Source organism: Anolis sagrei, chromosome 4 (genome assembly GCF_037176765.1).
Source record: "Anolis sagrei isolate rAnoSag1 chromosome 4, rAnoSag1.mat, whole genome shotgun sequence".
Classification (NCBI taxonomy): domain Eukaryota; kingdom Metazoa; phylum Chordata; class Lepidosauria; order Squamata; family Dactyloidae; genus Anolis; species Anolis sagrei.
In genome coordinates, this window is record NC_090024.1 from 130694411 (window position 1) to 130721975 (window position 27565).

A 27565-nucleotide genomic window follows, 5' to 3' on the forward strand; every position below is an offset into this window, starting at 1 on the left:
AGTGCAGACTCATATAATCCACTTTAAAGCAGAAAATCTGGGATCAGATAATGGGATATAGGGCCTGTCTGGAATATATGGCAATGTAGACTCAGTTCAAAGAAAATATTGTGAGATTTTCTGCACTGATATTCTGGATTATAGGGCTGTGTGGAAGGGCCCCCAGACAGAATAACCCACGATATATTGTCGAAGGCTTTCATGGCCGGAATCACTGGGTTGTTGTAGGTTTTTTCGGGCTATATGGCCATGGTCTAGAGGCATTCTCTCCTGACGTGAGACCTCACTACCTCTGAGGATGCTTGCCATAGATGCAGGCGAAACGTCAGGAGAGAATGCCTCTAGAACATGGCCATATAGCCCGAAAAAACCTACAACAACCCAGTAACCCACAATATCTGCTCTGAAATTAGTTATCTGAGTCCACACTGCCATAAGTCCCAGTACAAAGCAGATAATGTGGGATTTTCTGCCTTGATATTCTGGGATATAGGGCTGTGTGGAAGGGCCCTGAGGGTCCTTCTATTATTATTATTATTATTATTATTATTATTAAACTTTATTTGTACCCCGCTAGCATCTCCCGAAGGACTCGATGCGGCTTACAAAGGCCAAGGCTTCAACACACAATATAACAATACAGAACCAAAGCAAATTAAAAACAATTCAGCAATAGAAACAACAAGCAATAAACAATAACAAAGACATAATAAATTTGGGCCGGGCCAAAGTAATGGGTACAGGATTAAAAGTGCTGGTGTGAACAGGTGGTATACAAGGCATTATAGGGCAAGTGCAGTGTGCGGTGTACAGCAATCTTAATTCTAGTAAGGTGCTTAAGGACTTGGTGATAGGGATTTCCTATTCTGGGAAGGCACATCGGAACAGCCAGGTCTTCAAGTTCTTTCTGAAGACTGCCAATGTAGGGGCCTGTCTAAGGTCTTTGGGGAGGGTGTTCCAGAGTCGGGGGGCCGCCACAGAAAAGGCCCTGTCTTGAGTCCCCACCAAACGTGCTTGCGACGCAGGCGGGATCACGAGCAGGGCCTCTCCAGATGATCGGAGTGAGCGTGTGGGTTCGTAGATGGAAATGCGGTCCCGCAGGTAGGATGGTCCCAAACCGTTCAGGGCTTTGTAGGTAAGCATCTGCACCTTAAATTGGGCTCGGAAAATAAACGGCAGCCAGTGGACATGCCCTAAACCCCATGATCCGATCTCAGGTTTTCTGTTTTTCCCACATTATCTGGCAGTGCAGACTCATATAATCCGGTTTAAAGCAGAAAACCTGGGATCAGATCACAGGATATATAGGCCTGTTTGGATGGGCCCTGGAATATATGACAGTGTGGACTCTGATAACCCAGTTCAAAGAAAATATTGTGATATTTCTGCCTTGATAGGGCTGTGTGGCAGGGCCCCAAGACAGAATAACCCACAGTATCTGCTCTGAAATGAGTTATCTGAGTCCACACTGCCATATGTCCCAGTACAAAGCAGATAATTTGAGATTTGATTCAGCTGTGTGGAAGGGGCAGGAGAAAAAACAAAACCGCGGCACTTCGCGTGAGTCCGAAAAGTTTGAAAACTTACAAAACTCCCTCGCGTTTTTCTCGGGCTGGCTAAGACATTGCCTGATTTCCTCAAAGGTGCCTTCCAGCTTCGGGGGCAGAGAAGAGAATGCCCGATTTCCCTTCTTACAAAACGACCTTCTTTGGTCCCTACCCATAGCCATATATCCCAGAATATCAAAGCAGATAACGCACAATATCTGCTTTGAATTGGAATATATGGCAGTGTGGACTGATAACCTAGTTCAAAGCAGGTATCGTGGGATTTTCTGGGTTATATTTAAACAGACGCTGGATGGCCATCTGTCAGGGGTGATTTGAATGCAATATTCCTGCTTCTTGGCAGGGGGTTGGACTGGATGGCCCATGAGGTCTCTTCCATCTCTTTGATTCTATGATTCTATATGGCTGTCTGGAAGGGACCTGTGTTATCCATATAATCCAGTTCAAGGTGGATTTTATACAGCTCTGTGGATGGTTACTGGCCTTTGGTCCGAAAGCAAATAGAGAGAATTCCCGGCAGTGCTGTAAACACCTTCCACGGACGTTCCTTTCGCGCAGCTGGAGACGCAGGGCGAGGAGGGAAGCAAAACGGCCCAATCAGCGAGCGCCCTGTAGGCTAACGGCGCGGCGATTGGCTGCCGTTGGGTCCTTTGCGGTTGAGGTCGCGAGGCGGAGCGCGAGGGGAGAGCTCCCGTGCGCAGGCGCGGCCCGTCCTCTTCCTTGGCTCGCTTGGGGCCCGCCGTGGCTGACGCGTCACATTCCTCCTCGCCGCGTCAGGGCTCCGAGCGAGGAGCGGAGAGGGGAAGAGAGGAGCGGGCGGAGGGCCAGCCTCTTGCCCGGGTCTCTCTCTTGCGGCCCCCGCCGGGAGGATGCGCCGCCGCCCCCCCCAGGCTCGAAGAGGCGGACGCCGGAGACGATGAGGGAGCTGCCCCGTCGGCTCCTCTTCCTGGCTTCCTGCTTCCTTCTCGGCAGCTTACTCAGGTGAGGAGAGGAGAGGAGAGGAGAGGAGAGGAGGAGAGCCCCCTTTGGGCCGGCCTCAGCTCCGGGGCCTAGGTACATACTCACCCAGCGTTGTGTTTCCCCCAAAGCTGTTTTTGTTCAGGGCCTGTAGCGCGGGCATGGGCAAACTTAGGCCCTCCAGGTCTTTTGGACTTCCACAATTCCTTACAGGTGGAATTTCTGGGAGTTGAAGTCCAAAACTCCTAGAGGACCGACGTCAGGGTGAACCAAGAAGAGCAGGCACCAGAACCTTTCCCAATATCCTGTCTATAATTACCTCAACACATTGGGAAAGGAAAGCATGGGTGACTGTTCCTTTAACTTATTAATTTTATTTATTCCCAGCATTTCTACCCCGTCCTTCTCAACCCCCGAAGGGGGACTCAGAACGGCTTACTTTTAATAATAATAATAATAATAATAATAATACACTTTATTTACCATCTCCCCAAAGGGGACTCGGTGCGGCTAACATGAGGCCAAGCCCAAAATAATACAACATAATAAACACACAGTAAAAAATACATGATAACAAAATATAAAATAACAAAATCAACAATATAGAACAGCATATTAAAACCAGACACGGAGGGCGGGCCAAATGTATGAGGTAAAAGGTTAAAAAGTTAAAACCCAGGGTGAGATAGGGATCAAAGTGCATTTGTATGAAAGGAACCCAACAGGGAGGAACCATGGGATTTAGCCATTCTAGGGGTGGGGGGAGAGATGCTTTATTCTGAGGGCAGCTGTAGACTAAGACAACCAGATTGGGTGAATGGTCATTCTCCAAAAGCCAGGTTTTTAGGTCTTTCTTAAAACCAGCTAGGGTAGGGGCTTGCCTGATCTCCCTAGGCAGCAAATTCCAAAAGCGGGGGACACAGCAGAAAAGGCCCTCCCCCCCTTGTTCCCATAAGACGAGTCTGTGATAGAGGAAGGGGCGAGATAAGGGCCTCTTCAGCGGATCAAAGAGATCGCGCAGATTTGTGGTAGGCATAATTTGATGCCATTAAATATAACAAAGCAATATAACAATTAAAACAGTAAATAGAACATTAATTAAAACAGTAAAAACAGTACTAACCGCCGTATCACCATTCCAGTCAAATTCCATATCCAAAGCACTATTTATGCCTGGTCGCAGAACCACGACTTCAGTTTCCTCCTAAAAGACGGGAGGGATGAAGCCGATTTTACCTTGTTGGGAAGCAAGTTCCATAGGTGGGGGGCTACAGCCGAGAAGGCCCTGTTTCTTGTCCCTGCCAGACGTAGTTGCGATTCTGGCGGGAGCGACAGCAGGGTCTCCCCGGATGATCTTAAACTGCAAGGTGGGATGTAGAGGGAGATGCGTTCTGACAAGTAAGCTGGGCCAGAACCGTATAGAACTTTATAGGTCAAAACCAGCACTTTGAATTGAGTTTGGAAGTGGATTGGCAGTCAATGGAGCTGACACAACAAGTGGGTGGTGTGCTCTCTGTATGTCGCTTCAGTTAGTAATCTGGCTGCAGCCTGTTGGACTAATTGAAGTATCCAAACAGCCTTCAAAGGTAGCCCCACGTAGAGTGCTTTGCAGTAATCTATTCGGGATGTAACAAGAGCATGGACCACTGTTGCCAGATCAGACTTCCCAAGGTATGGGCGCAGCTGGGGCACAAGCTTTAATTGTGTAAAAGCTCCCCTGGCCACCACAGAAACCTGGGGTTCCAGGCTCAGAGATGAATCCAGGATCACACCCAAGCTGCGAACCTGTGTCTTCAGTGGGAATGTTACCCCATCCAATACAGGCTGTAACCATATGCTCTGTTCGGCCTTCCGACTGACCAGGAGGACCTCTGTCTTGTCTGGATTCAATTTCAATTTGTTAGCCCTCATCCAGTCCGACACAGTGAGAGAATTAAGTGAGAGAATCGCTCCCTTTCCAGTTCTGCTTCCCTTTCAGACTCACATGTGGAAACCTAGGAGCTGGCAATATATTCATCTTACTGTACATTAATCACATTCCTTTTTTAAATCAGGAGAAAGAGCAATATCCGAAAATCAAGGGATCCCTTGCCCTGCCCAAAGCCCCTTACATTAAATGAGACTGGCACCAGTTTAAAACCACTTCTTTCCATGGGATCCTATTGTTCTGCCCCAAATCCCATAGGATACAAGAGGCAGTGATTCAGGTTAGAACCAGTGCTTTCCATGGGATTCTATGGTCCTGCATAAAAAATTGCTTGCTATGTGATCCAATGGTTCTGCATCAAAGCCCATAGAATACAAGAAGCAGTGATCCAGGTTAGAACCGTTTCTTTTATTGGGATCCTATGGTTCTGCATCAAAGCCCATAAGATACAAGAGGCAGTGTCCAGGTTAGAACCATTTCTTTTAATGGGATCCTATAGTTCTGCATCAAAGCTCATAGGATACAAGAGACTGCTAACAGTTGGGCAGTGAAACAAGATGGGAAATTTTGATACCTCCCATCTATTTTTCAGTTGTAAGAATCATAGACTCATAGCAGCCCCCGGTGTCACAGTGGGTTAAACTCTTGCGCTGGCAGGACTGCTGACTGAAATGTTAGCTGTTTGAATCCTGAGAGTGGAGTGAGCTCCTGTCTGTCAGCTCCAGCTTCTCATGTAGGGACATGACTGAAGCCTCCCATGGGATGGTAAAACATCCGGGCATCTCCTGAGCAACATCCTTGCAGACAGTCAGTTCTCTCACACCAGAAGTGACTTGCAGTTTCTCAAGTCACTCCTGACACACACATACACACATAAAAATAGAGTTGGAAGAGACCTCGTGGGCCATCCAGTCCAACTCCCTGCCAAGAAGCAGAAAAATTGTATTCAAGGCACCCCTGACAGATGGCCATCCAGGCTCTGCTTAAAAGCTTCCAAAGAAGGAGCCTCCACCACACTCCGGGGCAGAGAGTTACACTGCTGAACAGTTCTCACAGGAAGTTCTTCCTCATGTACAGGTGGAATCTCCTTTCCTGTTCTGTGTTCCAAGCCATTGTTACATGTTCTAGTCTCCAGGGCAACAGAAAACAAGCTTGCTCCCTCCTTCCTATGACTTCCCCTCACATATTCATACATGGCCATCACGTCTCCTCTCAACCTCCTCTTCTGCAGACTAAAAATGCCCAGCTTGTTCTCCAGACCCTTGGCATTATTTATGTATTGTGTCAGAAGCTAATTGAGAATACAATTACAATGTATAAGAAACCACAAAGTTAAAAACTTGGCATTATACTAAATTTCCTTTGACCAGAAGCTGGCCGCTTTGAATGCCTCTGGTGTCCTGTAAGAAGATCCTCCATTGTGCATGTGGTGGGGAAGATGGGAGTAAAGTGTGATAAAGAGGTAGGAGGTCTGAACATAATTGCTGACCTGTGTTCAGAGTTCCCTCCTTTCAGGACATTTCTTTTCAACTTGGAACATGTGATGCGCGTATGCCTCTCCATACTTGAAAGGAGTCCAAAGTGTCCCACCAGGGGAAAATTTCTCAATGTGATGAGGTTGATTGCTGGAGTTCCCTCCTTTCAGGACACTTCTGCCTGTTTTCTATCATGGAGGGCTATGCATGACAGCCAGTAGTTTAACTCATGTGGTGAGCTCCGTGCTAGAAAAGAGGCTGAAGTTTCCTAAGACTGGGAAATTTCTCAATATGATAAGGTGGTTAAATTCAAGTCTTTGGCGTCTTACCGTAAGTCCAGTCTTCCCATAAGCCAAAAGGGAGCAAAAGAAAAGGGCTGATCTCTGTACAGGTTGAGACATCTTTTCCCAAAAATCTGAATAACTCCAAAAGCCATTTTTTCCTGCCCTCTGCCATTGAGAAAACAGGGCAGCACGCTCAGCTCCCCTCCACTGAGTTTTTCTGAAGGTGCTGTCACTGCACAACAGTTTGAAATTTGAAAGGGGAAGTTGAGAGGAGACATGATAGCCATGTTTAAATGTTTGAAAGGATGTCACATTTAGGGATGTCACAATTTTGGTCTCTTTTTAAGATGTCACTGGGGGGGGGGAGCTTGTTTTCTACTCCTCATAGGACATGTTTTCAAGACTGTTTACCATTTTGGTTGCCTTTCCCTGGACACATATTAGCTTGTCAATATCCGTTGTGAATCGCAGTGCCCAGAATTCAACACACGATTTACAGGAGAGGTCTGTCCAAACCATAATAGAAGGGCACAGTTTCTTTCCTCAGTCTAAACCAGGCATGAGCAAACTCCAGACCTCCAGATGTTTTGGACTTTGATTCCCAGAAATTCCAGCCAGCTTACTAGCTGTTAGGAATCATGGCAGTTGAAGTTCAAAACACCTGGAGGAACAAAGTTTGCCCATGTCTGGTCTAAATACCATACAGGCAGTCTCCAAATTACAAAGAAAATAGATGGCTGGAGTTACACTTAAAAATGTACCTGTTCCGACTTACATACAAATTCTGACACACATACACACACGTGCACAGTATATATATGTGCATGTATGCATGCTTTGGATAGCATAGGGAAGGGTTGACACCCACCCCCATGGTGTTTGTTTTGCTCTCAGTGCCCCTGTTCAGAAGATTCCACCTCAATTTCTGTCTCTATGTAGCATGATTTTTGTTCCTGGGTTATCCGTGTCATTTCCTAATTGCTACTATCATAAAAGCATGGAAAAACTTGGTTTTTGTGGGACATCCTGCAGCATATTTTGCTATACTTTTTCAATGAATATCTCATCAGTTCTCAACCAATTCAACATAGTTTGTGGCAGCCTCAAAAATTATGTTTCTGGTCTATAACAGCTGCTTTCAATATAAGTAACACACAGTTAAACAGGAAATAACACTTTTAAACCAGAAACAGCACTTTTTTCAAATTTTGTTACATTGTGTTATTGGTCATGTTGTTGAGTTTCCAGAAATTCCAACAGGAAAGAGGAAAGTCCAAATGTATCCAGCTGCGGCAGGCTCCAGAAATGTTTCAAAGGTTTAGCCCTCTGGCCAATCCATGTCTGTTTTTTCTTTTGTCTGGCCTAGAGGTTCCCAAACTTAATTGACCCACTGTCCCATTTTCTAATAAAATAAATTACTCAATGCCCCACTGGAAGTCTACTTTCTTTAAGTGAACAAACAGAAAAATGCCATGACAAGTTTGCATTCCTGTATTTCTACCTATATCCTAAAACATGATTGTTGTGAATAAGACATCTTGAAGCTTGAAATTATAAAACTTATTTCTTTAAATCAACCATAACAATGGATTGTTGTAGATTTTTTTGGGCTATATGGCCATGTTCTAGAGGCATTCTCTCCTGACGTTTCGCCTGCATCTGTGGCAAGCATCCTCAGAAGATGCTTGCCATAGATGCAGGCAAAATGTCAGGAGAAAATGCCTCTAGAACATGGCCATATAGCCCGAAAAAACCTACAACAACCCAGTGATTCTGGTCATGAAAGCCTTTGACAATATATTGAACCATAACAATGTTTGCGTTACACACAAAACATTAAGATAATAAAGGATATCACCATAATCATTATTATTTAATGTTAAAAATCATCTCTAATGAGAAGGATGAACCTGGTGCACCGCTATCCATGTATTAATGTTCAGCTCTATTTTTGTCAACAACACGACTTAATTTTTTAAAATATGTATTGCATTTGCAGTATTGTTAGCTGCTTGTCAAACAATTCAAAAGCAATCTAAATTAGATTTCATACATGATGCACATTTATAGTATTGTATTGTGAACAAGTCATTACATGCACATATTTCTGCTGATGCATGTTGGACTTGCTGAAAATGTATGGCAGACTTGCCTGCCAGCACTTGCTTGTTAAGGCTTGTCAGTACACTTGGCCACTCATTGGTTATATCTTGCATTTTGTGTATTCATTTGAAAAATAAAGCAATCACTGTGACTTTAGTGCTATGTTACACAACAGATGAAAGATGTATGAGCGGTTTTTCAAAATTTTCTTCTTTCTTTACATTTCTATTGCCCTTCTATTTTTGATCAACACACCCCAGGCTACTACCTCCCCTGGATCATTCTAGCTTGATTGTGGCATGGATCGGGCAGCCAAAGCTTTGCTGAGCCCATAGAAGCTCAGCAAAGCTTTGGCATTTGGACTTCCCCCTCCTCTGACAGGTGCCTTTTACAGGAGATTTGTGGTAGTCCTCCTTTACCCTTTTCCCTGTCAAATTTCAGATTGTGATTGAGCAGCAACCCCTTGAGATAAACTCAGTGGGAGCCGAATGTTTAACTAGCCGCTTCTCCCACCATCCTTCAATGTAGTGTGTATTTGTAAATACGGGTTCATTTTGAGCATCCCTTATCCAGAATTCCAAAATACTCTACAGTCTGAAATTATGCACACAGGTGTTTGAAATTGTGACACTTTCCTGTCTGTTAGTTTATTGTACAAAACTTTGTTTCATGCACAAAATACTACCGTATATATCTGACATTGGCTGGATATTGGATGTCTGCCCCCCCCCCCCGCGCTTTCCTTATTTCTCTTTCCCTCATGCCTTTCCCATCCCTTCCTTCCTTTTTCTTTCTTCCCCCTTTCCTTTGTGCCTCTCTTTACCTCATACACATCACCTTTCTTTCCCAGTGATATAACAGAGGGCTAATTCCCCTAGCAATAACCAATCTAGTGACATCACAGAGGGCTACAAAACAACAATTACCTTATTATGGACATCTGTTTTAGGCCCCCCATCAGACCGAAGATTTGAATTATGTAAAACAAAATTATAAAATATTCAAAGTGGTAACAATAGTAATAGGAGACTTCAAACACCTGATATCTGATACAAATTGCTCTCTACCAAGAGTGTAGAGTCCAACAAATTCCTCAGTTTTGTGACTAATGTATATACATGGTGATGCCAGGTGTTGGAGAGATTCTGACCTCACTTTCATCACTTTTTCTTTCTTCCCCTCATCGCTTTCCTTCCTTCTTTCCTTTCTTTCTTTCTTTCATTCATTTCTTTCCTCCCTCCCTCCCTTCTCATTTTACATCTCCAGTTCTGAGAGGGTCTACTTCACAATGTCTACATAGCAACGTGGTTCTCTTTGTGGCTCTTTCATTCCTTCCCTTTATACACATGTCACCTTTCTTTCCCAGTGACATCACAGAAAGCCACTTCACCTTGCAACAGCTTTGAGATGGATGCTTGCATACATAGACTTAAATCTATATATATAAATTTGTTAGGGGCATCCAACGAGGAAACAAAACTCAAAAAAACCCCAACGAAACTTAACCAAAATTCCCATGCCCATAACACAACCCACAAGGTACAAACATATCTACTCAAAATGAAAAACAACACACTCACAAAACGGCAAAACAACCAAACTCAAAAATCCCCCAACGAAACTTAACTAAAATCCCCGTGCCCATAATACAACCCACAAGGTACAAACATATCTACTCAAAATGAAAAACAACACAACAACACACTCACAAAACGGCAAAATAACTGAGCATGCGCATTGGCGCCCAGCCGCAAGTTCCCTGGCGCGCGCACATGGCCTTCCAGCCAACGTTCCCTCTGCGGAAACCATGCCCACTCCAAGCCCCGCCGCGCCACTTCCCGCACACACACACCCCCTGCCGCACACACACACGCAACCCCACGCTCCGTCACTCCCCCCACCGCCGCACACAAACGCAACCCCACTCCCCCCGCCGCCGCACACACACACGCAACCCCACGCTCCATCACTCCCCCCGCTGCCGCACACACACACGCAACCCCACGCTCCATCATTCCCCTGCCCCAATCTTACCTCCTTTTACTTCAGGCCACCTCCAAACCCCACCCCGCCCCTTCCCGCCCTGTCATAATCTAGGAAAGACAGGAAGGAAGGAAAGAAGGAAGAAAGAGAAAGGGAGGTAAAGAAAAAGGGGGAAGGAAGGAAAATTAGAGGAAGAAGAAAAGGAAAGAAAAGGAAAGATGGAAGGAAAGAAAAGAGAGACAGCAGAAGAGAAAGAAAAAGGGGGAAGGAAGGAAAGAGATAGAGAAAGAAGAGGAGAAGGAAAGATGGGAAGAAGGGAGGGAGGGAAAGAAGGAGAGAAAGAGGGAAGATTGGCCACAGCAACACGTGGCGGGTAAAGGTTGTTATTTCTATTATTATTATTATTATTATTATTATTATTATTATTATGCTATTGTTCCTCTGAGACCCTTTTAGGGGGAATGGGAGAGGTGTCAGGTCCCAGAGGCAATGCATTGCATTATTGTTATTGTTATGATGGTGGTGAAATAAAAGGAAATAAAAAGAGAAAGAAGGAAGCAAACAGGGAGGGAAGAAAGGCAAAGGAAGAAAGGGGGAAGGAATGAAGGAAAGAGAGAAGGATGAAACCAAGTAGTGAAAGAAGGAAAGAAAGAAAGAAAGAGGTAGAGAAGGAAGAAAGGAGAGAAAGGGGGAGGAAAAGGGGGAAGGAATAGGTAGGGACCTCTCTTTCATAATAGTCCAGATATCTACCTCAACTTTGATAAGTTTTACTATAGGCCACAGCAACGCGTGGCAGGCCACAGCTAGTAGAGATATAAAAAGACAATAAGGAGGAGGCAACAATGGAATCGGCTATCTTGGATTTGATGCTAATCAACAGGGATGAATTGTTCAATGTGGTGAAACTGATGGGATCCTTGGGCCACATAGGGTTTTTATTGTCCCTTTTCCCTCTTTGGGCCCGGGCCTGCAAAGTGCCGTCCCCTTCTTTTCATGCACACTCTCATTCTTTTATTTCATGTATAGTCCTTTCCCTGTCTGGACCTGCATTAGTGTATAGACCAGTGGTTCTCAACCTGGGATCCCCAGATGTTTTTGGCCTTCAACTCCCAGAAATCCTAACAGTTGGTAAACTGGCTGGGATTTCTGGGAGTTGTAGGCCAAAAACATCTGGGGACCCCAGGTTGAGGACCACTGGTATAGAAAGTTAAGGTTCAGCAATGCAATTTACTCCCACCACTGGATTGGATGCCTCGGGTAAACGGATCCTCTCCTTTTTAGCTCTTCCTCTATGTATTTTTTAAAAATGAGTTTTCTTGGCTACATGTCCATAGTTTTTATAGTCAATATATCTACTGGCCCTAACAAAATCTATAATTTTGGCCTCTAAAGCTGTCCTTGATCTATACAAGAGGTTGACTTATACATAAATATAATTTTTTTCATGCATTATGTTTAAATACAAAGTATTTTAAACAGAATTCTGCTTAAGACAACTCTGCTCTTTATATATCTTTCTGTTTTCTTCTGTGTTCCTGAAACTGTGTGAGATACAATTTGGGAATATCTACCCAGAACATAATGCCTCAGTTATAAAGGCTGCATATCGGCTGCTTCTTGGGCAGGCCAGATTCACGTGATACATACATTCAGTGCCGAACAGTGTTCCAGTTGAGTCAGCTCTCTCTCCCCAATTTCTTTTGTCGTTTTACCTCTGATAGATGAAAGAGGGTCTATGTTCTGCCAGCCCTTCTCTTTTGAGTAGGACTAGCTATTTTTTACCCCCTTTGTGCAAGTGGAAGCCTCTGCAAGTTTTCATGTTTATATTAAACTTTGGCTAATTACCTCAAACTGTTACATTTACAAATGGCTCTGACTTTTTTTTCATTAATGAGGATTCAGAATAATCCCAGGAAAATATGAGTACAGTCAATACCCAAGTTATAAACAAAATAGGTGCTGTAGGTTTGTCTCATCTGAAAACCCCCACTAGTTTATTCATCCATCTCACCCAGGATTTTTATATTTTACATTTTATTCTACTCTCTGTAACTTGGCCTAGCCTTCTGTGTTCATTTTTGTTTTCTTATTTCATTTTTTATTTTGTATTGTTTTGTTTATATTTCATTTGATGTTATTAATTGCTGTATGTATTTTATTTTGATTTTTTGTAATTGTTTGGGCTTGGCCTCATGGTAGCCGCCCCGATACCTTGTTGGGGAGATGGTGGTGGGGTATAAATAATAATAATAATAATAATAATAATAATAATAATAATAATTGTTATTATTAGTTCTTAAGTTGAATTTTTATGTAAGTAAAAACAGTTAACTTTTTAAAGTGTAACCCCAGCCAAAATTATATATTCTTTAGCTTTGTATAGCATAGGGAAGGGTTTACACCCCTGTGGCATTTGTTTCTCTGTCAGTGCCCTTGTTCAGAAGATTTCACTTCACTTTCTGTCCCTGTGAGAATTGGATTTTGAAAAATGTGGCTTATGGTGGAAACAAGGGTTGGTGATAAAGCTTCAGTGGATACACCTTTTCCCCATGATAACTCTTTCAGGGGTGGATTTCACTTCCTAGAGGTAGTTTCTCACACTTCCTGTTGCCTCATGCTTGTTCGTAACTATGAGTCATTTGGCTGTTCATAACTCTGGAACTGCCCATAGTATGAAGGTAAATTCAAGATTATAAATAAAATTTAGGAAGATACAATGTGAAGCATTGTTACTGTTAGAAAACAGTTTGTTATTTGCAACAGGAAGCAATAATGGAGAGGGAATGCTTTGACAGATTGAACAGCGTTTGTTCACTTTTGTGCTGTTAAAGTACTGTGTTATTTTGCTTACAGGGTCACTATTTTATAATCTATTTAAGTGCCCCTCCCCCAGTATTGAAGATTCTTCTTTTCCAGCTGTCCTCTTCTTCTTCTTCTTTTTAAATATTTCCTTGTCTCTAATCTCATCTCTTGATAATGTTTAGACAGTAACCAGAACAGATTGCCAATAACTTAGCACTTTATATCTAAATTCTGTGCATTCAGTTGGACTGCTTTATTATTTACATGGATCTTTTATCTGATTCTATTTTAATAGAGGTTTTTTTATCCAATTTATATACCTGGTTTATGTAATGTATTGTTGTTTTCATGTTGATGTATTTTATGTATTATGTATTTTATATATGGCATCTTTGTGTGCTATTTTGTAAGTTGCCCTGAGTCCCTATGAGAGATTGGGGGGAGGGGGGGTATAAATAAAGATGATGATGATGACGATAATGATTATTATTACTCCTGTATTCCTTCTCGTGTTCTCCAGTATTTCTAAAAAACCATGAAATTTTGAGACGGCAAGTTCTGTAATACCCAAGGATACAGTTTATCTGTCCCGGAATACTTGAAGTAATTTAAGATAGTTTATAAACACTGCATGTCTTAACTACTCACCTTTTGGCTTCTAACATGGAATTGTACAGTAGGAATGGATTAGATAATTAAGACATCTACTTTTGATGATATGCTGTGTCAAAAAAAATGTATGAGATGTAAATATATCTTTTAGTCAATTTGTATTAAGTGTGGCTCTTATATTTTTTCCCAGCTGGCATGTCACTTGTAAAGAAGGTCCTTCATCTGCAATTTTGTTTTCACAAAATGAGAACTCTCCCTTGGCAAACATGGATGAGAACATCCAGGAAAAGGTAAGTACATAAAGACCCGTGGCTTGGCTTTCTTGTAGAATTGGGGGCAGCTCTATAGTCCTAACCCAGGACATTATGTAAATAAATAATTGACTCAGATTGTTTTCTAAACACTGGTGTATATTCAAGGCTATATTTAAAGTTAAAGGTGCTAAAATTATTATTGAAATATAAACAACAGACAATAAACTCCCCAATCACTCCTGTCTTTCAGTCTCCCTGAAAATTGCCGAAATGAAAAAGCTGTGCAAATGTTTAGGTTATTAAAAATACAAGAGTATTATATTAATTGTCAATACAGTAGAGTCGCTTATCCAACCTTCTCTTATCCAGCATTCTGTATTATCCAACACAGTCCAGGGTGGGAGAAAGAAAGAACCCGTGGCTGTTTTGGTGCTAAATTCGTAAATACAGTAATTACTACATAACATTACCATGTATTGAACTGTTTTTTATGTTGATTTGTTGTAAAACATGATGTTTTGGTGCTTAATCTGTAAAATCATAACGTAATCATAATGTAATTCAACGTTTAATAGGCTTTTCCTTAATCCCTCCTTATTATCCAACATTTTCGCAATGTTCTGCCGGGCCGTTTGTTGGATAAGCAAGACTCTACTGAATTGAGCAAATGTATATATACATTTGTAATTTTAATAGAGGCTATATATATATATCTATATATATATATCTATATATATCTATATCTAGTGGTCCCCTGCCACACGTTGCTGTGGCCCAGTCTGGTGATCTGGAAAATAAAGTAATGAGAAAGTATTGGTTTCTAATATATGTAATGTCTTTATGCTTGTGGGGAAACAGTATTTCTTGCTGTTTCTTTGTCAGTGTTGATGTGGAAATTGTCTGGTTTGCCTGCTTTGGAACATGCAACATATAATTGTCCTTCTTTAGAGGTCCCTTTGAAATCTGTGATACTGCATCTGTCATATACATATATGTGTGTGTGTGAATGGCTGGATGGCCCTTTGTCCGGAGGGCTTTGATTATGTTTTCTTGCCCTAGTGAAGGCAGTTGGACTGGATGGCCTTAAGGCAGCATTTCTCAACCTGGGAAGTCATGGGGGTTCTGTGTGGGAAGTTTGCCCCAATTCTGTCGTTGGTGGGGTTCAGAATGTTCCTTGATTGTAGGTGAACTATAAATCCCAGTAACTACAACTCCCAAATGTCAAGGTCTATTTTCCCCAAACTCCATCTGTGTTCATATTTGGGCATATGGAATATTCGTGCCAAGTTTGATCCAGATCCATCATTGTTTGAGTCCACGGTGCTCTCTAGATGTAGGTGAACTACAACTCCAAAACTCAAGGTCAATGCCCACCGAACCTTTCTAGTGTTTTCTGTTGGTCAGGGGAGTCCTGTGTGCCAAGTTTGGTTCAATTCCATCATTGGTGGAGTTCAGAATGCCCTTTGATTATAGGTGAACTATGAATACCAGGAGCTACAACTCCCAAATGACAAAATCATAATGTTTTGAGTGATGGTCACTCCTAGTGTTGTGAGACGTTTTGTTGCCAAATTTGGTGTGATTTCGTTCATTGATTCTTTTGTTTTTAAGGTACTCATTACGCACAGAGCATTTTATCTCTCTCTCTCTCACACACACACAATGTTCACTTAACTTGTTTGTAAGTTTGAAATTGAAATATAATTTTATATAGGCCAAGTCACTCTGATAACAAAGCTTTTTACAATACCTTTTTAGACTTGCCCAGTTCTCCCTTTTTGTTACATCTGCTCAGTTGGATATTTTTAGTAGCATTTGCATTGGGAGGGTTGTGACGGAGGGCTGGAGACATAAGACTTTCAGTGTTCAGTTGCAGCATTGTGGCTGCAGTAAACAGCGCAATTAACTAAGCTTCACTGGAAAAGAGTGAGATTCTACTCTAGTCTTCCAAAGTAAACAGTAGCTGCCTCCAGAAATCCTTACTGAACATCCATTATTGAGCATATTCGACTTGGAGAAGAGAAGATTGAAGGTTTATATATTTGAAAGGATGTCATATTGAGAAGAGGAAAAGCTTGTTTTCTGCTGCTCTAGAAACTAGGACAGAGAGAAATGGATTCAGAGGCAGGAAAAAAGATTTCACCTAAACATTCAGAAAAACTTTCTGACAGAGCTGTTGACAGTGGAACATGTTGCTTTGGAGTGTAGTGGAGTCACCTTCTCTGGAGATTTTTCAGCTGAGGCTGGATGGCCATCTATTGGGAGTGCTTTGATTGTGTGTTCCTGTATGGCAGTAACATTAGAACAGCCTATGAATTTCACAACCAAAAGCATAAAAAAGAATAGAGGCTGATAAAAGAACACAAAATCATGCCTGGATCAATTTTGGCCTTTAGAAGATTCACAACACCTGGTTGTTTCATTTCACAAGCTCATTTTGTTAATTTTCATTAAACAAAATATTGAAACATTTTGAACTGCTCTTCTTTTTTTTTCTAGTGTAGGAGCCTATTCCTATTCTATTGATACTGTTTCTGCCTCTGGTAGTAAATTTTATTTTAAAACATTAACCCAGGAACCCATCTACTTCATTAAATTGGAATGTGAACTTGTTGGATTTCTAAATGTACTATTTCAAAGGTGGGGTTTCTAAGTAGAGACACTATTTAAATATATTTTTGTGTTTTTCAACTAGGAGGAGACCGACAGATCTGTTGGAACACTGTCTTTAGAGCCCATTAATACAATCATAAATAATTATCCCGAGGAATACTCTGATGACTACACAAAGCAAACGGAGGCAAGTGTTGTCAATAAGCTTTTATTTTTTAAAAATACTTTAGTTTGCATTGTAGAAGTCCAACATTGACGTTACCAGCACATGCACTACCATCTTTAGGTCCCTGGATTGTAGGAAGGAGCATAACTGGCGTATCAACCAAAGCTGATAGTAAGCATTCCTGATCATTGCATCTACCTGGCTGAAATTTAGAGAGATGGATCCAGAAGCACTCTCAAGCAGCAAACACAGTCTTTCATGGGGAGTGTAACCCCATCCAGAACTGGTTGACACACTTCCATTTCAATTTGTTTTTCCTCATCTAGCCCATTATTTTCTTCAGACATTCATTCAAAGGAGACACATAATCCATGGCTAACACTGTTTTTGGAAGGTATGGAAAAATAAATTTGGGTGTCATCAACATACTGATAGCACCCCGCCCTATTTCTCCTGATGATCTCTCTCAGTGGTTTCATGTGAATGTTAAAAAGCATTGGGGATAGAATAGCACCTTGTGGGATGCCATGTGACAGCTCCTTTTTTGAGGAGCAGCTATCCCCAAGCAGCATCATCTGGAACCTGCCTGAGAGGTACGAAATTTGCTGTATTTGAGATCAAATTGCATCTTCTTTCTGGACGATCAGCCAAGTGGTACAGGGATCAAGAAAGCAGGTTGCCCTCTTTACTTGCCCCAGCAACTTGTCCACATCCATAGTATTGAATTGAAAGGGATCCAGTGCAATCCCACTCACAGAGTTGATGGACATCTCATTTTTGACTTCTGTTCCAATGACGTCTAAAAAGTCTCTTATGCCAGATATTTTATTTGCTAAATCATTATTAATATAAATACAGCAGATTGTTCATATTATTATTTTCAAATTAAAAGACAAGTAATATTGAACTAACTAACATTTATGGTCTAGCTCAGTGGTTCTCAGCCTGTGGGTCCCCAGGTGTTTTGGCCTACAACTCCCAGAAATCCCAGGCGGTTTACCAGCTGTTAGGATTTCTGGGAGTTGAAGGCCAAAACATCTGGGGACCCACAGGTTGAGAACCACTGGTCTAGCTAATGAGATTTTGTTAGCAAGTGTTTTTCTTAATCCCATTTTCTAAAATTGTTTTATGAAATAGTTGTAGACTTAATTATGCATTGCCGTGCCTTATGCAAAATCTTCCAGTGCCAGAAATAATTCTACAGTTTTCAATTTTTTAAGGTTTTGGATATGGGGAAATTACAGACAGAAGAAGAATCACCTTCAGTTGATTTGAGTGAAACATCTTTTACTATAGCAGGTGTTTCTGAAAGTACTTTCAGTATACCTACCTCAGAGAGCTCATCAGTTTCTCAGTCCAGGTAAGTCTTTCCATTTTATGATTTTGTTTATCTTTAATTTGTCCATGCTCAGAATTATTAGGTAAAAGCCATGAAATGTGACCATTATAAAGTACTTAAATCTTTACAGTTAGTTGGAAGACTTCTTTGCAAAGTTCTAACCTCATTCTAGTTTGCTGTTTGGTGCAGTTCTTTGACTAACGGGGTACTGAGAAATCCAGTGATATAAAGCCTATGTTCATCTTTTTTTCCCCTTCAGTGTGATAGAAAATTCCAGTTTTGACATTCCTGTAATCACTCCTGCTGAAACTGAACAGTCAGAACCTGACTGCAATCTTGGTGGGATACTTGAAACTGATTCCCAGAGTGAAGCTTCCCCTCTTGTTCCTTCACCAGACAGGTGAGTTTTGGAATAAGCTTAGTGTTGTCATTATTTTGCTGCTTTGGGCTCCCCATTATGGGTCTCCATTAGCTTATGAACTCAGTGTTGCCTGGGTTAGGTACTTGGTAATGCTATTTATTAGAATAGTCCTTCTTTGGTCTTAGCATAATACATTACAATCATTAAAATCTAGGCCAAAAGCTAAAATACAGAGGTATATTAAAAAGCTAAAACGCAAGATACTCTTTACTTCTTCTTCTTCTACTACTACTGCTACTACTACTACTACTAATAATAAATATTTGGTTGTAACTCGAATTGGGTCCAGATCTGGGTAGCTATAATTCCCTTTATCCCCAGGTCTGGCAGGGTGCAATTCCCATCAGCCCTAGTTTTGTCTGGTGACAAACTTCCATTAGCCTTAGATCTGGGTGGGTGGAACTCAAGTGTCTGCTCCTTACTAGTCAGATGGGTCCACCTTTTTGTTGAGGTGCAACTCCCATCATCCCTAAGCTGTGTAGTAAGGTAATGATGTTGGGAGTTGTAGGCTAGAAAGTAGGGTCAACTGTCTGATTGGTTAAGAGGAGAATGCCTTTGGTTGTGGGTGAGACACACAGAGCTCTCCAGATGTGGCTGGATTTCAGTTCCCATTATCCTCTATCATGCTCCCTTAACTTCGCCAATATTTTAAGTTGGATCCTGAGGAGTGTGTGTACCAAGTTTGGTTCAGATCTATTGCAGGTGGCCATTATACAGCTCTCCAGATGTGGGTGAATTACAACATCCACCATCTCTATCATTCCTCCTCCCCAAATCCATCAGTAGTTTAAGTTGGATCATAAAAGGTATGTGTGCTACGTTTGGTTCAGATCCATCATCTGGAGTAAACCATGACACTAGACCCAGAACCATGATGCGACTCCCTAGATGTGGGTGGACTGCAATTCCCATCATCTTCTGTCATCCCTCCCCAAACCCTGCCAGTATTTTAAAGTAGTCCAGATGGGTATGTGTGCCAAGTTTGGTTCAGATTTATTGAAGGTGGCCATGACGTGACTCCAGATGTGAGTGCACTACAATTTCCATTATCCTCTATCAGCTCCCCACCCCAAATTACACCAGTATTTTAAGCAGGCCAGGAAAAGTATGCATGCCACATTTGGTCCAGATCCATTGTCAGTGGCTTTGATGCAACTCTCTAGATATGGGTGGAGTACAACTCTAATCATTTTTGTCATCCCAAACCTTGCCACTTTAGGTTGATACGGGTATATGTGCCAGATTTGGTCCAGATCCATTGTTGGCGATATTCACATGGCTCTCTGGATATGGCTGTACTTCAACTCCCATCATTTTATACCCGTCTCCCCAAATCCCATCCACATTTTTTGTTGGATCATGAAGGGTATATGTACCAAGTTCAGTCCAGATCCATGAAACCATGTAGGAACCTTTGTGGATTAACCATACATATAAACGTATATACTTACATTTTGACTTTTATTTATGTAGATGTGACCACTCGCAACCTGAAATTTAAAAGTATTTCTTGATGAGTTTCTAATGTTGACAGTTTTTTAGCCTTGTAGGTCAACACATAGAAAATATCTCTTCACACAGAAAGGGAAAGACGACTAAATCAGAATTTGACCCTCAAGTTGCTGCACCTGAGCAAAAGACAGATCCGAAATCAGCACTTAATACTTCGGGTAACCTAAGAGGGGAGGTATGTGGTATAACTCAAAATACCCTAATTAATGTGAACTGTGTAAGAGAAAATTTTGTATTTCGCAATAGATGACAAACCTATGATGTTTTAAAGATACTTGGTAGCTTCCCAGCTCTTTCTTTCTAGTAATGTGTTCTTACAGCTTGGATTTAGGTCAAGGCCGAGCAAGTTGGGTCTCTCTAGCTGCTCTTGGATTGCAACTCCTTTGGTCATGCTGATGGGTGTTATAGTCCAGCAGTCTCTGGAGACCTACAAGTTGTCCATTGCATCTACAGATAGATGCCTAATATTGTCCCTTTTTATAGCTCTTTCAGCTACTAGGAAATGATGCTAAATTTCATATGTGATAACACTGACTGTAGCTGTTGATTTTATTTATACAGTATTTTGCATTTGTTTTCTACATTTTTGTGAAAAAGTATCTAACAATAAATAATGCAAGGAGATTAAAACAATAAAAACTTAGATATAGCAATAAAATATCATCAAATCAGCAAACTGGCAAGTAAAATATTATCCTAAACCCTATTTCAAAATTCCTGTTGGAGTAAAATGATCTGAACTTGCTTAAGCATCTGTATCTGGAAAAGGCCACCCTTTTATTACCAGCTATTTTCCAACAGACAGTAGAACAATTAGGAAAGTATCTAAGGTAATAGAGAATATGACTTGACCTTTAGAAACCTAACAGAAAAGTCAAATACTACAAATAGTATAAATGTTTGTTTCTCATTTACTACATCATTCAATTTTGATATCTGTAATTGTGTCAAGTTGGTCCCCGTCGTAGTACATTATGTACTTAGTACATTAAGTAGTGTCATTCTCACTAATGCAAGACTATGTCTGCATCTGGGAAGATATTGAATTTCTTGTCTCTAACAACAACAATAACTGTTTTCAAATGTAAGCTGTGCTTCTGGCTTTTTCATAAAATTCTGCAATTCAACAGACCTCTCAACCTGCCAGTATTGGTATTATGCTGTACTTCTCTTTCATTGTTTATTTCATGATAAGCCTTATATATTTTTCTGTATTGTCAGTTTATAATCTCAACCTTCTTAATAGCTAAAAATCTGATATAATTTTGTTGGCTTGTGCAGAGAAAAATGGGAGAAATCGATCCAACTTCTGTAATAGCTCCAAAGGACCCAGGAGATATCCCCACATTTGATGAATGGAAGAAGCAGGTTATGGAAGTGGAAAAAGAAAAGAGTGAGTTTATTTTTTTTCAGTTAAACCTTTAACAGAATTCTCCCTTGAAAATCCAGTATTAATAAATGGCTATGCTTTCTGACTTTATGAAGGATTCTGTAAGTTTCTATATAAAGGAGTTTTATTTACAGCATAAATTTGATCCTAAATCAGAAGAGCTGAGTCTGGCCTTCGCTTAAAATGTAGAATACAGATTTCCTTCAGGAAGCAAACTGAAGGTATTGTGAATGGTTTTGAAATTCAAGCAACCATAGCTTCCTTTGGAAGATTAGTCCAGTGTCCAGCTTTACTTGCTTCCATTATAATAACTTACAATGGCATGATAAATTCGAATAATTAGTGCAAAGATTGGTTAATGAACACTGGAATGGAACAATGGATGACGAATCTGGAACATGTTTTTGATGACGAGACGACAGTGAATGGGTATTGTAGTAACTGTTTATTAATTGTGTAATGTGTTAGGTTGTAAACTGTTTCTATACTGTAGCACTGAATTTTTGCTGTTCGTATTTGTTGTGAACCGCTGTGAGTCGCCTTCGGGCTGAGAACAGCGGTATATAAGTAAGGTAAATAAATAAATAATAAAATGGTGTCACTTATTTAAAATGGCAAAATCAAGGCTTGCTTTTTGAAAGTTTTAAAAAATATTTCCCAGCATGGATAGTTGACTCCATGGATGCAGACTCCATGGGTATGATAGGCTAGCCATAACTAGTTTTTATTTTCATGTGAACTTTCATGGATATAAACCCATTTCTTTGGATGCAGCACCGAATGGACATATGGCCTCTGGTATAAAGCACATTTTTACAATTGTGGGAGTGGGATAGAATTTAATAGGATCCAAAATATACAGTTACAGTACAGGTTCTGGGAGCTTATCATACAGGAGTTCAGTGTACAGGAGCCTGGTGCACAGGGCAAGATGAACAGGTGAGACAAATGGGTGTTTGTGTGGGTGTGGAGGAAGAAATGGCATAAAGTGAGCTTGTGTTTCTAGGGGCAGACCTCTCCAGTCATAGTCAGTTTGGTGAGTTTGTTGAGCTTAGGTTGTGACCTTTTGCAGGGCAGGGAAGGCTGTTTGTTTGTGTGTGTTGGGTGGAGGCGATCTTGCTTGCTCATTAGGGTTCTATTGTTCTGGTGTGAATAGGTTCAGGTCATCTATCTGAAACTCTGGTCTGAGGAGGGAGGTACATCTGCATAGAGGAAGTAGGACAAAAAGGGAAAAAAAGAGGACCCAAGATATTACAGCGCAGTCATCTTGACATCAATACCTGGAAGACGCAGGTTCGCAGCTTGGGTGTGATCCTGGACTCATCGCTGAGCCTGGAACCCCAGGTTTCGGCGGTGAGAAGGCGAGCATTTGCACAGTTAAAACTTGTGTTAAAACTTGTGCACCAGCTGCGCCCGTACCTTGGGAAGTCTGACTTGGCCATGGTAGTCCACCCTCGGGTTACATCCCATATAGACTACTGCAATGCACTGTACGTGGGGCTGCCTTTGAAGACTGTTTGGAAGCTTCAAATGGTCCAATGGGCAACAGCCAGATTGTTAACAGCAGCGCTCAGGGAGCCCACAACTCCTCTGTTGCGCCAGCTCCACTGGTTGCCAGTTTGCCACTGGGCACAATTCAAAGTGCTGGCTTTAGCCTTTAAAGCCCTAAACGATTACCTGTCCGAATGCATCTTTCCCTATGAACCATCTAGGCGCTTAAGATCGTCTGGTGAGGCCCTGCTCTCGGTCCCGCCCTCTTCGCAGATGCGATTGACAAGAACGAGAGACAGGGCCTTCTCAATGGTGGCCCCTTGGCTATGGAATGCCTTCCCTAAGGATATTAGATCAGCCCCTCCCTCCTAACATTTTGAAAGAGAGTCAAAACCTGGCTGTTTTAGCAGACTTTTGCAGGCGCAGTGTAACAGACTAATTGAGATCCACAGAACAATTGGACAATGCAATGGAAAAATGATATTCGTGATGAGATGCTGAGGACTTGTGTTTTATGGTTTTTATTGTTTTATTGCTTTTATATGATTTATATTATATGTAATGTTTTTAACTGTATGTTGTTTGGGGGCATTGACTACCGACTGTAAACCGCCTCGAGTCACCTCCGGGTTGAGAGGGGCGGTATATAAATATGGCAAATAAATAAATAAATAAATAAATGAAGTAAGTATTCTGGAGCAGGTCATCAAATGAATCTTATGTCTTTTTGTTTATAGAGTTACAGCCTGTGTAGATGAATGGAATGCTATGAATATAACATATCTTTATTTCAGTATGGCCTTTAATGAGGTTTCCCATGATATTCTCACAAAGAAGTTAATAAAATGTGGTCCAGACAATGTTACTAATAGGTGGGAGTGCATTGACTGGCCAAACCCAAAGGGTTCTCATGGAGAGAAGTGATCAGTGGGGTGCCACAGAATTCTATCCAGGGCCCAAAGGTGTTCAACATCTTTATCAATTACTGAAATGATGGAATAGAAGGCATGCTTACCAAGTTTACAGATGACAACAAATTGGGAGGGATAGCTGTACCCCAGAGGACAAGATCAGAATCCAAAATGATCTTAACATATTGGAGACCTGGGCCAAAAGTAACAAAATGAATTTCAGCAGGGAAAAATGTATGGTCCTACACTCAGGCAATAAAAATGATGGGAGACGCCAGGCTTGAAAACAGTACATGTGAAAGGGTTCTAGGTGTCTTGGTAAAACATAAGCTGAACGCGAGTCAACAGTGTGATGAGGCAGCTAAAAAAGTCAGTGCGATTCTAGACTGCATCAGTAGGAGAATAGTGTCTATATTGAGGGAAGTCATAGTCTCACTCTGTAATGCTTTGGTCAGGTCTCGTATAGAATACCGAATCCAGTTCTGGATACTACAGTTCAAGAAGGATATTTATAAGGTGGAACGTGTGACTGAAATGGTAAAAAATGGATGATGAGCAAAATGATACAAGGTTTGGAAACAGTGTCCTATGAAGACCAGCTTAGGGAGAAAGGAAAGCTGAAAGAGGAGACATGATAGCTAGGATGTTGTATTGAGGAGGGAGCAGACTTGTTTTCTGCTAAAGTAGAGACTAGGGCATAGAGCAATAGATTCAAATTGCAGGAAAAGAGAGGAATAATTAGGAATAATTTCCTGATGGTAAGAGGTGTTTGCGAGTGGAATATGCTGATTCAGAGTATGGTGGATTCTCTTCTGGAGGTTTTAAGCTGAAGCCATCTGTTGGTAGTGCTCTGACCATAAGTTCTTTCATAGCAGGATTTGGATTGAATCTCCCTTATGGTCTCATCATCCTCACCCTAAATTACTAAGTTGAATTATATTCACAGAAGAAGTGTGAATAAAGACAAAGACTTCATGGCACACTAAATATATTAATGCAAGACTCTTTGTTATGGAACTTATAACAAAAGAGTGTTTTAAACCCTGGCAAACTGACGTTTGATTAGCATACTTATTATTTTTAGATATAAACACTAACATCACTGTAAAGATCTGAAAACATGTGTATTAACTTATGCAGCCCTTTGAAAATTTAGAACAAGGGTCATGATTTGCATCTTTCTGGATCCTGTTACATTCTATCTCACTTCCTCAACTATGTATATTTATGCTTTATGCCTGTAGGTATATGTAACCAAATTGATATAATATTCCTCAGCTTATCTGAATTTGACTTCTCACCTATTTTCCCCCTTGTGTAGCATTTTTCAACTATAAACTCATCAGTGTAGTTACTTTTAGTATGCTGTAAAGCAGAGTTTCTCAAACTGTGCTCCTCCACACGTTTTGGACTTTGGATCCCACAATTCCGAACAGCTGGTAAGCTGGCTGAGATTTCTGGGAACTGAAGTCCAAAACACTTGAAGGATCACAGTTTCAGAACACACTGCTGTAAAGCACCAATGAATATTGATAGTACTTTTTTTTGTCGTGTCAGGAGCGACTTGAGAAACTGCAAGTCGCTTCTGGTGTGAGAGAATTGACTGTCTGCAAGGGCATTGCCCAGGGGACGCCCGGATGTTTTTGATGTGTTACTATCCTTGTGGGAGGCTTCTCTCATGTCCCTGCATGAGGAGCTGGAGCTGATAGAGGGAACTCATCTGCACTCTCCTCCGGATTCGAACCTGTGACCTGTTGGTCTTCAGTCCAACAGATCAGTGGGGTTTAGCCCACTGTGCCACCGGGGGCTCCACCATTGATAATACTAAGGAACTGCTAAACTTTCATCCCATGTGTAGTTTAAGGTAGTAGAAGAACCACCTTGGTTCTGCATTCTTGGATCATCATGGGCCTTTGGCTAATACTAGGATGCTTTTCTGTAATACTTGTTAAGAGATTTCCTATTTCCTTTTGTAAACTTTCTCCACTTCGTTGAAAACAGATGGTTGTCTTCCCAATTTACAAAAAAGTGTAATATGAAATTTGGGGAAGAAAACAAGGAGGAACTTTTACCTTGTATTCTTTGTCTTGTATGCAGGTCAGTCCATGCACCCATCTTCCAATGGAGGTCAGCATCCCACCAAAAAGGTCCAAAAAAATAGGAATAATTATGCTTCAGTTGAGTGTGGTGCTAAGATACTAGCAGCTAATCCAGAAGCAAAGGTAACTATACTTGTGTCTTTTCAGATTGTTTTCCACTTATGGCAAACCTAAGATGAGGCAATCATAGGACTTTCTTAGCAAGATTTGTTTACAGAGGAGCAGACTCTTCAAGATACTGCAAAAGATCTCCAACTGCTGTTAGCTTCTGTAGAGTGTGTGGTAATTCTGAGATCAAGTACTCCCTTGAAGGGGAAAAAAATTGAAAGCAAGAAAGCAACAGCACCAGTCAGTGAGAAGTACAAAATATAAGACATAACAAATCACACGATGCAAACCATAAAAAAAAACTTGTAAGGACCATCTGAAACAGCTCTTGCCCACAGGATTTTGCCAGAATAAAACTATTCATCTTTAAGATACCCCAGAGTTTTGTTTTCACCCCCCCCCCAAAGTGGAAATTACAAATTTTTAATTGAAGTATATGTTGGCAAAGCGATACCAAAAAATGTTAACTTATCTTTTTCTTCATACAAGGACATGATATAAATTGAATTTTACTTTCCCTTGTTCTAAATGTTCATGAACATTTCTATTAAGCAAATATTGGCTTTCTAAATTAGTTTAGTCTTGAGACACTTTACTTTATATGGCCCTTTGGTAATAAATTTAGGAACATCAGGAAATAGATTCAGAACCACAAATCCAAAGACCACATAATAAATATAGATCTTGTTATAACTGTTGAGGCATCGAATTGTTGCCAATTTGTGAACTGCTCTGAGTCGCCTCTGTGCTGAAAGGGGCGGTATATAAATATAGTAAATAAATAAATCGTGTACTAATATGTACAATAAAAACAGTTGGGGTGTTTGAACACATGGATTGTGGTATTAACAACTGTCCAAGTATGGATATTTGGCATGAAGTTAATTTCAACAGAAACTCTTTTTCAAATTTTAAATAAACGACAGATTCTAATTCCTTTTGGGAGGAAAGGAAATACTGAAGGGAAGACTAAATAAGTTGTGGCACAAACCAGTTTTATGAAAGTGGCAGCACCATTGATGTTGACAGTGATAAGTTGGAATTGTGGGTGTTGCATACAACCCATGTGTTCATTTTTTCTTGGCTTTGTGAAATTGCCCTTCAGGCAGACTTTTCCTGAAATGCACCATTTTTTTTAGTAATTTTGTGAAATTTGTGATTATGTTATAGCACTGTTGTGTAGCTGGATATCAAATAGAGAATTTCATGTATCTCTTTGGAAAGTTTTTTTTTGTAAATAGCTGATATTGCAAATTTGGAAAAATTACTCTTGTGTTCGGAGGACTAATATAATTAACAAACCAATGATATAATTCCCAAGGATTCATAAAGCAGGGATTTATAAAGCTGTGATATTTTTCTTCCTGTGATCCGTATTTATTGCGATATAAGATTTGTGCGATGTTGTGTATATAGCCATATATAAGTCTAGAAATGTTAGTCAAAACATTATCCAAAAAAGGTTGACTTATCTACAAGTCATTCTTTGCACTATATTTTAACTCTTATCGGAAAAGGAACTATCTCTGAGTAAAATGGCAAAAGGCAAG

General features: G+C 40.9%; 1 protein-coding gene across 2 annotated transcripts in view; it reads left to right on the forward strand.

Annotated features, from left to right (window-relative positions):
- The first annotated feature begins 2249 nt into the window (after window positions 1-2249).
- Window positions 2250-27565, forward strand: part of SUCO (SUN domain containing ossification factor) — a 49119-nt gene continuing 23803 nt past the window's right edge. For both annotated transcript variants that reach the window (XM_060774355.2, XM_060774356.2), the window contains exons 1-8: window positions 2250-2549; window positions 13902-14001; window positions 16661-16765; window positions 17965-18104; window positions 18343-18483; window positions 20047-20191; window positions 21298-21409; window positions 25906-26030. In XM_060774355.2, coding sequence (XP_060630338.2) covers window positions 2485-2549; window positions 13902-14001; window positions 16661-16765; window positions 17965-18104; window positions 18343-18483; window positions 20047-20191; window positions 21298-21409; window positions 25906-26030 — 933 coding nt within the window. In that variant the 5' untranslated portion in view covers window positions 2250-2484. The remainder of the gene's footprint in view (window positions 2550-13901; window positions 14002-16660; window positions 16766-17964; window positions 18105-18342; window positions 18484-20046; window positions 20192-21297; window positions 21410-25905; window positions 26031-27565) is intronic.